This window comes from Vipera ursinii, assembly GCF_947247035.1.
Source record: "Vipera ursinii genome assembly, chromosome: 2".
NCBI classification, from domain to species: domain Eukaryota; kingdom Metazoa; phylum Chordata; class Lepidosauria; order Squamata; family Viperidae; genus Vipera; species Vipera ursinii.
The window spans coordinates 192,423,488-192,436,998 of NC_139513.1; the positions used below are offsets into that span (position 1 = coordinate 192,423,488).

The 13,511-nt window shown below is 39.0% G+C and overlaps 1 protein-coding gene across 1 annotated transcript; it reads left to right on the forward strand.

The window, feature by feature from the left end:
- Positions 1-5,183: 5,183 nt before the first annotated feature.
- Positions 5,184-6,095, forward strand: LOC310633793 (olfactory receptor 2A12-like; the record flags this gene model as incomplete). Its single annotated transcript, XM_083351674.1, has 1 exon — positions 5,184-6,095. One exon carries the CDS (start codon positions 5,184-5,186, stop codon positions 6,093-6,095), a length of 912 nt encoding a protein of 303 aa, XP_083207800.1.
- Positions 6,096-13,511: the final 7,416 nt, after the last annotated feature.

Sequence of the window (13,511 nt, forward strand, 5' to 3'; positions counted from 1 at the left end):
CTGCTGGTTTGGAGGGATTCGACAAGGGCCAGTGAGGGCCCCTACTTGCTGGTTGCCCCTTCAGGGCTACTTTCGACCCTTTTCAGGGTCCCCCAGCAATCCAAAACTGGATGGGGGAGACAGATTTCATCTCCCAGGCGTCCATGGTGACTGTATTGGCAAACCGGAAGAGAGTTCTGTAAAACTCTATGGAGTGATATATAAGTTTAAATGCTATTGCTATTGCTATTAAGTTGATGGTATTTGCTCTTTTATATATATATATCCTATACAAATTCTATCTGTATCTGTTAGTCTCAATTCTCTTTCTTTTTAAGAAACATCTAGTATGAGGGACAACTAGATCAAATCAAATTTGGTATGCTAAACTATTTCAGTTTATATACACCAAAAGTTGGTTACACTATGCAGGCTGAATCCTAAATGAGTTTCAAACTTCTGGTATTTCAAAAATACCAAGAAATTTCAATATATTAAAGACTAAAATGACACTGGATCTTGTTTTTTTGTTTTGCAAGCAATGCTCATCCCTCTACCAACCAAGACACTTAACCAGTAGCAAGGGCTTAAGTAGATCAGTTGAATTTGAGGAGATTCGGGTAGGAGGTTTGCCTACACATAACCAGATATTGTTCGTTAACTGAAATAATTGATTTTTCATTGCTGTAAATGATATAACAAAATTAGGCAAGAACAGTTCTGACAATAATGCATCATATGAGTTCTTTAAAATGAAAAATAACCAACAATAAAACCCAAGACTTATCAGTGGGGTTTTTTTTTAAAAAAGCCTACACTTTCCTGATAAAATAATACTGTGAATCATAACACCATGAGGACAAGGGCTTTCAAACTTTGTATTGCAAGGAATTACTGAAGTTTTAAATACGATGGATATTTCTTAACCACTTGAAGATAGGAGGAAGGTGTATGTTGGATATGTTGGCCACCTTGAGTTATTTGTAAAAATAATAAAAAGGATACAAGCAAGCAAACAAAATACTGCAAGTAGGAGCAGGGGGATTTTTTTATAGTTCTGCCTTTGCTTTTCCTAGATTGTAAGAATGCTAGACAGATGCAACTACTTGAAAGATATTTTATAAGATAAGCCTCAACTTAAGGAACCATTCTAATTTATGACAGCCATGAAAAAAAGTGACTTATGCTCAATCCTCATACTTACAACTATTGCTGTGTCTCCATGGTCACATAATCAAATTTTGCATGCTGGGCAAACAGCATGTATTTATCACAGTTGCAGCATCCCAGGTCATAAGATCATCATTTGCAATCTTCTAAGCTGGCTTCCGGCAAGCAAAGTCGATGGGGCAAATTGGTTTTGCTTAAGAACCAAATAAGTCACTTAAACAATCGGGGTGATTCACTTAACCATGGCAAAAGAATTCTTAAATTTGTGTGCCACCTCACTTAGCAACGGAAATTCCTGTCACAACTATGGTCATAAGTCAAGGACTACTTGTAGTGAACTTGCTGAATTCCTGTTCCACCTGTTCATGTCACAGTATCTATCCTGAGGAAATAGGATCATTTAAGATTCTTTAGTGAAACCTCAGATAAGCAAAGTCTCTAAGTGGCAAATGCAGACTTCTGTTTCCTCTTAGTCAGGTGTCATTCATACACCCTTCTGTACAGTGCTAGGTTTTCTCTCTATAGACCTATTAATGATGGTGCAGGTATATTCTAGAACTGAAAAATTCCAAGAGAAGAGATATGAGAGGGAACCCCTGTTTTACATGGAGATGTTTCCTGAAGATGGATAAAGGTAAAGGTAAAGGTTCCCCCGCACATGCGTGCTAGTCATTTCCGACTCTAGGGGCCGGTGCTCATCTCCGTTTCAAAGCCGAAGAGCCAGCGCTTGTCCGAGGACGTCTCCGTGGTCATGTGGCCGGCATGACTAGACACCAAAGGCGCACAGAACGCTGTTACCTTCCCACTGGAGTGGTCCCTATTTTTCTACTTGCACTTTTACGTGCTTTCGAACTGCTAGGTTGGCAGAAGCTGGGACGAGTAACAGGCGCTCACTCTGTTACGCGGCACTCGGGATTCAACCCGCCAAACTGCCGACCTTCTGATCGACAAGCTCAGTGTCCTAACCCACTGAGCCACCGCGTCCCTTGAAGATGGATAGAGTATATTGAATGTCATATGAATGCACACATATCGAACAGAAAAAGAAACTGGGTGACAGACTTCTGAAAAATGGCTTTGATGATCAATTATAGTTTGAGATGCTATTGATATCCAGTTTTTGTTCTGTTTCAAAAATATTTACAAAAATATAATTAAGTATAATCTTATACTTTATCATTAATACACACACATATACACACATATCCCACATATACAGAAGCATCAGAATTGTGTTGCACTTTGGTTTTTTTTTATCCATAATTCAACATTTCTACTGTGAGTAAAAAGGAAATGATAGGGTCCTATACTTGTCTACAGCAGAATTCACACTATACTTCCAGATGAGGAAATGAACAATTTGCCAACTAACCAACCAGCCTACTAGCATTTTTTCACAGGGCCTTGAAGGTCTGACGTTTTGCCCAGGCTTTTGGCTAGGATGGTTGAAACCCCTTCACAATTTGGTGTGTGGGTGTGAGTGAGTGCATGGGCACACACATTCATGTAGATATATTTTGTACCCTAGTTTTGCCATCGTTTTGCTCCTTTGTTTTTATTGTAGTATGTTTTTTTTCCTGTGGCGTTTACTTTGTGAACCACCCAGAATCTCAAATTCAATAAAAATAACAAATAAATGAGTTTACAATGTTGACCATGAAAGATCTACATGTTCAGTGTTCTGGAACACTTTATTACTTCACGGAGGGAACATTTCCTTATATTCACATGGCTTAAGGTCAGTAAAAAAATGTTTGCTAATATGGCAATTATTTGTGTCTTTGTTCTTGGGTGTGTATTATTTGACAGAAGCAGTAAAGATTTCAAATTAGATGCTTACATGAACACAAATGTTAACAGTTATTTCTTAGAAACATATCCCTTATCATCTTGTAAGCATTAGACATCACTATTTCACTATTAAATGAAGTGAGATTTATTTTTCAACCCCACTCGTTGTAGCAAGGGAGCAGGAAACAAGTTCTCTGAGGGAATATTTGTGCTTCAGATAAACAAGTTGGAAAATAAGTGGGCTTTGCACAGCTTCTGTTGGTGTTTTTTCAGGAACACTTAGTGGATCACAGCAGGGCTGCAAGCGAAGGGGTAGTTTTAAGTTGCAATGAGAGTAGTTCTCTGATGACGGTCCTTTCAGCCACATCTAGGAAGAAGTCTTCATAAAGTGCTGAGTTAAGATTACATGCAATTCTGGTAGCTGGATGAAGTTTGGAGACAGCAGTTGGGAGGGGTACAGGGAGCGTAGAATGGGCAGGTAATGGTGGAAGACTAATCTGAGAGGAGAAGAACCACAATGGAAAAATGGGCATAAATTATTAAAAAGTTCTGCTAAGGTAAGTATTACTTATTTGCAAGAATGCTAGAATAAAAAGTTGGAACATCCCATAGTAATAAACCAATGCCTGAGTCCTTACAGAATATCAAAATGTTACTTATTTAGAGGAGACTAATTCAGGTTTTTGCTTCATGTTTAAACAATGATGCTGCGTTGATATATCTTTAGACAAAAGATTTGTCTGTTATGTTGAAATTACTAAATGGAGGAAGAGCACTATATTCATGATAATGGCCCGTCCCTCATTTATCTGATGCCAGCAAAATCTATACTTTGCATGGGTGTGCGTACAATCTCCTCACTTGTGGTTTCAGTGAGTTTTAACATTGTAGAAGAAGCATAGAAATTTCATTATCCCATTTCTATAATGGGATATGGTCATGTTTGGTAATGTTTGTCCTTCTGCAACTTTAGGCTGAGATTAAGAGACCCATTCACTGTTCTGGCTCCAAAGTATTTGCGGTTTGGAGGCAGATATCTTTTCCAGTTCCACCATTTTTTTCCCAGTATAGACCATATGTGACTATAGGATATCAAGCATGGTCTTAACATAGATTTATTATATTGGCAGTTTACCTTTCAGTTCTGTTCTTATTAAGTATGAAGTTCATTTTTTTACAGCAGCTGTACACTCATTCTGTTCATATACACGTGAAATTGTATAGTATTTAAAGCCAATTGATGGAGGAAAAATTGCAGTTACTGTTTGCATTGCAATTGCATATACTGATCAATAGTCTTAATTTTTATATGAACTGGTGATAATTTATGGTTAAAGGTAAAGGTAAAGGTTCCCCCGCATATGTGTGCTAGTCGTTTCCAACTCTAGGGGCCGGTGCTCATCTCCGTTTCAAAGCCGAAGAGCCAGCGCTTGTCCGAGGATGTCTCCATGGTCATGTGGCTGGCATGACTAGACACCAAAGGCGCACGGAATGCTATTACCTTCCCGCTGTAGTGGTCCCTATTTTTCTACTTGCATTTTTACGTGCTTTCGAACTGCTAAGTTGGCAGAAGCTGGGACGAGTAACAGGCGCTCACTCTGCTACGCGGCACTCGGGATTCGACCCGCCAAACTGCCGACCATCTGATCGACAAGCTCAGCATCCTAACCCACTGAGCCATCGTGTCCCTTAATTTATGGTTACTGAATCTATTTCACTGCAAAGGGTTTTAATTAATCAGATTTATCAACAATTTCCCAAGCATTTATGGCTTTACTATTGTGTATTAAACAACTATCTATATTATAACTTTTTAGAGTATCATATGAAAGTTTAAGAAATTGTGACCAGCATTACATATCTCACAGACATGGTCGCTTTTTCTAATCATCATTGCCATATGTATCTTTGGGTGGAAGAACTATGGTACTGCCCAATACTCTGTGATCACTGCAGTTTCTGCAAAGGGGAAACTTTGCAGGTGTGCATATTCTCCCCTAATCTTCATAATGCAGCTGTCCTGGTTCGATGAAAATATGTGTCTATACAAGTAGGCTTCTTTCCCTTTTCAAATATTCAAATGAATGCTGAGAATATAAGAGGTTTTTTTCACACAGTGGCATACTTTGGGGAAATTGAAGATGTTTGTGTAAGATTTATAAGCACAATCATTTTTTGTTGTTGTTCCTCATGTATATATTCAGGTCCTTGTCCATAGATCCAGTGACCACCCCCCAAAAAGCATGATGAACCAAACATCTGTGACTGAATTCCTTCTGCTTGGTCTTTCCAGGAGCTTGAAGATCCGTCTCTTATTGCTTGGACTTTTTTCAATTTTCTATGCTCTCACTCTGCTGTGCAACACGATCATCCTGATGCTTATCTGGCTGGATGTGCGACTCCACACCCCCATGTATTTCTTCCTGGGCCAACTTGCCTGTGTAGACATCTGCTATACTTCCTGCACAGTCCCCCAGATGTTGGCTAACCTTCAAAGCCCAACACAAACCATCTCATTGGCTGCCTGTGCCATACAGATGCATGTTTTCCTGGCATTGGCTATTACTGAATGCATTCTGCTTGCAGTAATGGCATATGATAGATTTGTAGCAATATGCCACCCACTGCATTATGTCTTCCTCATGAACAAGACAGTGTGCATGAAATTAGCTATGATCTGCTGGACTACTGGTTTTTTATTGCCAGTGGTCCATACTGTTCTTACCTGGCAATTGCCGTTCTGTGGCTCTAATTTGATCAATCATTTCTTTTGTGAAATGCCGGCTTTGCTGAAGCTGGCATGTGCTGATACCCAAATGGTTCAAACGGTTACTTCGGTGGGGTGCATTTTCACCTTACTTATTCCCATCTCCTTTATCTTGATGACTTATATCCGCATCTTAGCAGCCATCTTGAAAATCCAGTCTGTACAAGGACAGCACAAAGCTTTTTCTACATGTGGTTCCCATATGACAGTTGTGGTGCTTTTCTATGGCAGTGCCATATTTATGTACATGAGACCAGAGTCCAGCCATTCTCCAGGCCAGGACAAAATAGTCTCTCTTTTGTATAGCATTGTCACACCCATATTCAATCCCATGATATACTGTCTAAACAGCAAGACAATGAAAGACGCCTTTCTAAAAATGCTATAATGATGTAAGTTTTGAATGATGATTAGATTGCAAAAATGGCCACTTTTTGAGATAATAGAATAGAATAGAATAGAATAGAATAGAATAGAATAGAATAGAATAGAATAGAATAGAATAGAACAGAACTGGAAGGGACCTTGGAGGTCTTCTAGTCCAGCCCCCTGCTCAAGGAGGATAACCTATACCATCTCAGACAGATGATTGTCTAGTCCAGGGGTGTCAAACTCAATTTCATTGAGGGCCACATCAGCATTGAGGTTGCCCTTAGGGGGCCGGGTGGGTATGGCCTGGGTGGGTGTGGCCTACTGGGTGGGCATGGCTACAGTGCATATGGCCTACTGGGTGGGCGTGGCCAGCTCTACATCATTCGCATAAAGGGTGCCTATGGGGGCCTGGGCAGGAGTGGGACAGATCTGAGGGTCTCTGGCAGAAGGAGGGTCTCTGGGCCAGGGCCAAGGCAGTGGGGGCCGTTCCCTCACTGTTTCCAGGATGGCTTCGCGGGCCACATGAAACCACTTCGCGGGCCGGATCTGGCCCCCGGGCCTTGTGTTTGACATGTCTGGTCTAGTCTCTTCTTAAAAATCTCCAGTGATGGAGCACCCATGAATTCTGGGGGTAAGCTGTTCCACTGGTTGATTGTCCTCACTGTCAGGAAGTTTCTCCTTAATTCCAGGTTGCTTCTCTCTTTGGTCAGTTTCCAACTATTGTTTCTTGTCCTTCCCTCTGGTGCTCTGATGAACAACCTGGCCTCCTCTTCCTTGTGGCAGCCCCTCGGAACAAATATAAGTTGTAATGAACAGTGGTCTACATTATTATTACTATTGATCAGAACTGATTGAAATAATCTATATGAGTTTTTACAGATTGATTGATTGATTAAATAATTCTTCATAAATGTCCACATTAGAGAAATCATGTGTAATTTCTTACTGAGCCCATTTCTCCCTGGAATAGCATCTGCAAATGGAGCAAAATTTCCCCTCCCCTGCTGACCATTGTGGCTATCCACACTAGTTTTAAAGCATTGGGATGTATTCTGGAAAACATTTTGGAAACACACAGGATGCCTCTGTAGTGGGTGGAAGAGATTGACCAGGTTAAGTCCACTGTGCAAGTAACAGTGTGCTCGCAATGAGATACTATTGCAGAAATTAAGTCCTTTGTTTTCAAATGATAAATATAGATGTTACATTAGGTAACTTCTTAGAGGAAGTATTTCCTTAAATGCAGTGGTGGAATTCAAATATGTGAACAACCGGTTTTCTGTGTGGATGTCGCCTCCGGAAGTTCATTCTGGGCCTGGACAACAAAAAATTAGCTACCGGTTCTGCCAAACTGGTGCGAAGTGGCTGAATCCCACCACTGCTTAAATGCACTAAAGCAGGAAGTGCTTATGCAAAAATGCTCTCTGTTGTAAATTTTTAATTGATGAAACAGTTTTTTTGAAAATAGAAAATCTGTTCTCTGATCAAGAAGAAAACTTTTAATCAACTGAGTAATCAATAACATTTCCACAAAGTACAATTTATGCTTTCTTCCTGGTAGGGATTCCAGACAGTTCAATTAATCAATAAAGTAGAATATTTGTAGCTCACGATTGAAATCCAAAAACACCAGGGAACTTCTAGAAGCCTGGCACTCTGACAAATCAGCCATCAATAGACACACAGACATTAACAACATCTATAGACTATGCAAAAGAGACAATCAACCAGCCCAAAAAGGAACAAAAAGACCCAAGCATCTCTCCACCAGCAATCAGCACCCAGATCAGCATAGATTAACTCCAAGGTTAACATCAGACCAACAATCAAATAAACAATCCCCCTATCAAGAAACTGCCCAAGAAACCAACAGCAAACAGTCCAACCAAAGCTCTAAGACCACCCTCACCAACGCTGCCAGCCCAACCCTCTAGAACAGTAATGGCGAACCTTTTAGGCACTGAGTGCCCCCAAACTGCCCCGCCCTGCCCCCGCTCCGCTCTAGAATATAAACTGATACAAACCACACTCCTTACTAGAACTGATGTTGTTACCTGTTTGGGTAATGCTGCAAGAAAACAAGCAAGCCCAGAGAGCACCAAGTACCCCTCAAATCAATTAAACCAGGGGTGTCAAACTCAATTTCATTGAGGGCTGCATCAGCATTGCGGTTGCCCTCAGGGGGCCAGGTGGGTATGGCCAGGGTGGGCGTGGCCTACTGGGTGGGCGTGGCTAGAGTGCATATGGCCTACTGGGTGGGCATGGCCAACTCTACATCGTTCACATCAAGGGTGCCTATGGGAGCCTGGGCAGGAGTGGGACAGATCTGAGGGTCTCTGGCAGGAGGAGGGTCTCTGGGCCAGGGCCAAGGCAGTGGGGGCCGTTCCCTCCCTGTTTCCAGGATGGCTTCGTGGGCTGCATGAAACCACTTCGCGGGCCGGATCCGGCCCCCGGGCCTTGTGTTTGACATGTCTGAATTAAACTATACAAAAGAATTAAACACTGAAGTCATAATTATCAAATGGCTAGTGCAAAGACCTTTACAAAATATGTAACTGAAGTGGCAAGTTCACATATTCTCACAAATTATGGTGAACAGCATCGAATGCTTTCATAAATACACAATTGACTTATTAATAATCAAAGGGACGGGCTTTGGAGAGAAACCTCATTGTTCCAACATCACTCATGCAGCAGCAGAAGCTGTTAATAATAGAAAGTTGCTTATAGCATCATAGCCATTCAAATCAAATGGGGGAGAAGAACTGCAGGGTCACCTGTGTGTCCATGCAGTGCATATTCTCCTGGCACTGCTAGCACAAATGTAATTTATCCACCCAGATGAAAAAGATTGATGTTGATGGAAATTATTGATGGATAGAGTAGTAAGTGTGTAATGCACAACTCTCTTCCAGCTGACTGTATAGCTTCACAGAGAATTCTTACTGCTCTATATGGTGGTTTCCTTATAGGTGCCTATCATTGCTAGGGATGATTGGCTGCAGTTACATAATCCATTACCAAAATGTCAATGATACCACTGAGATGTCTTTATGCATTTATTTGAAGCACGCTTTAAAGCAGGGGTCCCAACCCCTGGTCCGTGGACCAGTACCGGGCCACGGCGTGCCAGCAACCGGTCCGCACAAACAATCAAAGCCCCATCCGTGAGATGCAGGCAGCACACAAATCCATGCATCCTCCGGACTGTGAAAAAACCTCTCTCCATGAAACCGATGCCTGGTGCTCAAAAGGTTGGGGACCTCTGCTCTAAAGGAAAGAAAGATGGAAAGCCTTGTTTAATAAATGGCAGAGAGTATTGGAAAGGGAACAAAATCAACACTGTTCCGGAGAATTGCCTAGCTGCAGTTCCAACAAGGCAATTGTATTCTCTTCCATTGAAAAGAGCTGTCCCAAGTGAAGCCACATGCAGTAGTCCAACTGAGTGATGCCAAAGAATGGATCACTCACTTGTCCAGGAATAGCATATCCACTAAAATGGTCAAAAACTCTTATTAGGCATAGCTTCCAACTGCTCTTTCAGCAGAAGCTATGAACCTTCAGAGTAGCTTTCAGAGCAATAGCTGGAATATCCATGGCTTCTGTATTGACAGTCTTGCTAGGATTCAATCTCAGCCAGTTTCACCCCATCCAGTACCTCATGGACTCTAGCAATTCTCCACTGTATCTCCAGCTCAGCCTGGGACAGAAATGCAAAGCTAGATATCATCGTGTTGATACCAAATCCCCGACAGATAGTTATTCTAAAGTCTTTGTGCAGAGGTTAAACAAGATGTGAGAGGATCAATTTCTGGGGTCCTCCAGACTGGGGTGCCCGAGGGCAAAACTGCTCCTCCTGCAACTAAATCAGAAGGAACTACCAGGAAAGATCAGAACTCCCACAGAACAATTTCTTCAATCTGCAACCCTCACAGATAGCCCAAATGAATGCCATGATTAATTGTATTAAATAATACTGAGAAATATCACTTAAAAAGTGCTCCTGAAAGACTTGCTACAGGTCATCCACAAGAACAACTAATCTGTTTGATTTTTTTGTGTTCAACTACAGTATTTTCCCAAAAGGCTAAGTACCAATTAATTGTAGACAGACAAATTGGAAATATGGTAGGGATTATTTGTATTTTTGTCTCCCAGTAGATTTGAAAACAGCCAACAAATTGTAGGTGCGTTTAAACTGGATTGACTGGATTGGCAGATGAGTGGACTTCAAATCCCAGTATTCCCTAGCCAGTACGGCTGGTTGAGGAATTCTGGGAGTTGAAGTACACTCAAAGTTGCTAAAACAGAGAAACACTGGTCTAGATCCAAAAGAAAGTCTCCAGGGCACCACACAGCAATTTGTGTTATGAAAGCTCCACTGAACTTAAGGTCTCCTTCAGAAGAAGCATGTGTTTGGCCACTGGAGCACTAGTTCCTGCCACAGCGACAGAGATTTAAAACTGAATTGAAGAAGTCTCTCTGCCCATAAATGAAAGCATGAAAAAATACTGGATGTAATACAGGCAAAAACAGAGTAAACCTTTCCAAAACATTACAACTAACAGGTGGGTGCATTTCAGTACAGTCTTTGTATTTTTAATTGAAAATCAATACAATGTTTTAGCAAAAGTTTCAAAATATACATTTTAAATATGAAATAGAATACAGTACCAACAGAAAAAAGATAGTGAATATACAAGGAAAAACATATACCTAGGTACATTATGATTGAAATAAACTAAACATTACAAAAAAGAGAAAACAGGTTAATAGAAAAAATGATTTCAAAGAGTTATATTATCCATTAATAATACAACATTAATTCAGCCCTTATGTTTATCATTAAATCTATGCCCCGAAAGCTCTAATAAGCAGGCATATACATAGAATGAAGGCTATTGCTAAGCACATTTGATTTGTGCTTAGATTGTAAGCCGCCCTGAGTCTTCGGAGAAGGGCGGGGTATAAATGGGATTAAAAAAATAGAGATACATATTGCTTCTCATCTCTGGAAGACAGAGCATTTTCAAAAATAGACAACATACTTAATCTAGAATCCATTCTTTAAAATTAAGAAGGCAGATTTCTTTACATGAAGGTAAAATTATCTTGTCATGCTGGATTTCAATAGAGCCAAAACTCTGTGAGATGAGAGATTCCATTCTTTAAGTATAAAGATCCTTCACTTTATTTCTTCCCAAAATTATTCTAATTGATGTAAAAATCTGAAACCAAACTGATTCTAGCTGGACAGGATCAGTTCATAAGAATTTTCAAATTTCTTGCTATGCCAACAGACAAAAATCTAACATATCACCCCTTTCAAACATACTTTGAGAGGTCCAATAAACATGAAATGGTATTTTTGAGGAATTAGTATTATGTTTAATCATAAAAATTATGTGGTTGTTGAAGCATTGATTCTCCACAAATTGGTATTATCACTTTTATTACAAAATACAGATATATAACTAATACTGACTTTCATTTACTTTTAAATTCCTATTAATATTGAGTTTTGGTATTATTCAAGTACTACTCTGTTAAAGATATTTAAACTGTAGGTATCTTGTCAAGAAAAATTATAGGAAAGTCCCATCTCTCAATATCTTCAAAATAATCATTAGGAATCTGCTAAATATTTTACTAAATCTTTGCACTATTTTCAAATTTGTGTCATTTCACCACAACAATTTCTCATGATTTGGAATCAAAACATCAGTATTTAAGGAAGGAAGGAAGGAAGATTCCTATTTAATGTGCCTGGATCCTAAAATGTGTTAAATTTTCAGAAGTGTAACAAACTTTCCAAAAAGACTCATGGAGAAGAATATTCATAACTTTTTTTCCTAAAAAGTTTTTATTGTTAAAACAAATGCCCAATTATGTAGTTGAGGCTCTATAGCCATTATAATTGTAACTAACCTCAATTTAGCCAAGAATACTCAAGAGTTTTAGCCTGCCATAAAATAATTTTTTCCAATAACTCTCTACGTACGAAAATATCTAATGGGGTTAATATTGGATACCTCTTAAAATATATATTAAACTCCATATAATACTTATTTTGATAACTGTACTAAGTATATTAAATGCAACATTATTGTATGGTCCACTGAGTCATTCCTGCTTCCTGGTGACCACATGGAAAAGTCCCTACAGGTTTATTGGGAACATTTCCAGAAGTAACTTCCTACAGCTGATAACTGAGGGATAATGAGAGGCCCAAAGTTATCATATGTAGATTAGATTAGAATTCATTCTCTCCTGACTTCTGGTCCAGTATCTTAAACAAGGGAGCAAACATTGGAGAAGAATAACTCCTTCCAAATTTACGTAACCTCCACGTTTCTTTATTCAAAGTGTGGGATCTGGTAAAGTATTTACTGTTTATCTGTCTGGCATTAAATAGAGGTAAAGCTATATAGAAACAGAAGGACATATTGCTAATGATTTGAAACAATGAGAATCAAGACATTAACACAATTCAATCCCAGATTTAGAACAAATGAATACATAAATAAGTAAAAGCATGTCATAATCAGTTGGATTTAATAGAAGTAAACGATACTTATAAGTTGAACATTATTATACAGAAACATTTTGAGAAAGGTAAGGATGAAGATAAAGTCAGCCTTATGAAGTTCAGAAGAAATAGAGCAAAAGAATTGTTACCTCCATTTGGGATGGAGTGAGATAAGTTTTTACAACAAAGAAAACGAGGAAGCAGTTTTAAATATTATTTTACATTATAAAATAAACAGAAATCTAATCTGGAAGATGATCAAGCAATATTTGAACAAAACTTTGCTTGCAAAATTTGCTGATCTCAAAAAGACGTTTTTAATTATGCTGTAACTAAAATTGAAACTAACGAGTCAAAGAGATTTTAGAAACCTGTGTCTATTTTTTTAAATAATTTTAGCAAATAGTCAAAAGTATGTGTCATGAATTTAAATTGGAGATACCGGTATATACATTTTATTTATAGTATGTACTGACATAAAAGTCTAACATTTTATTCCATAGTGAAGAACCTTTGATTTAAGAATACAGAGTAAAAATTCTTACTTGTCTCATCTTCCCCATTTTGTACATGAATGCCAAATTTTCTAACTGAACTTAGGCAGACAGAAAATTTAGCATGCAGACAGAAGGGAACATCAATGAAGAACTGCATAGCAAGTAGGCAACCTAAAGGAAGGTTTAAAGCCATCATTTTCTTTCTTTCTGCAAAACATAATAATTGGGCTTCTAGTCTCTCAATGAGTCTACACAAACTATCAATATAGGCGAAGTCTTAAAATTCTTACAGAATTACAATTGATTTATTCTGCAATCAATTTTTGTATAGCCTTTTTTGACATTAAAAAATGCAGATGAAGAATTCACAGAACAAAAAAAGTCTATAATGAAAATAAATTGATGT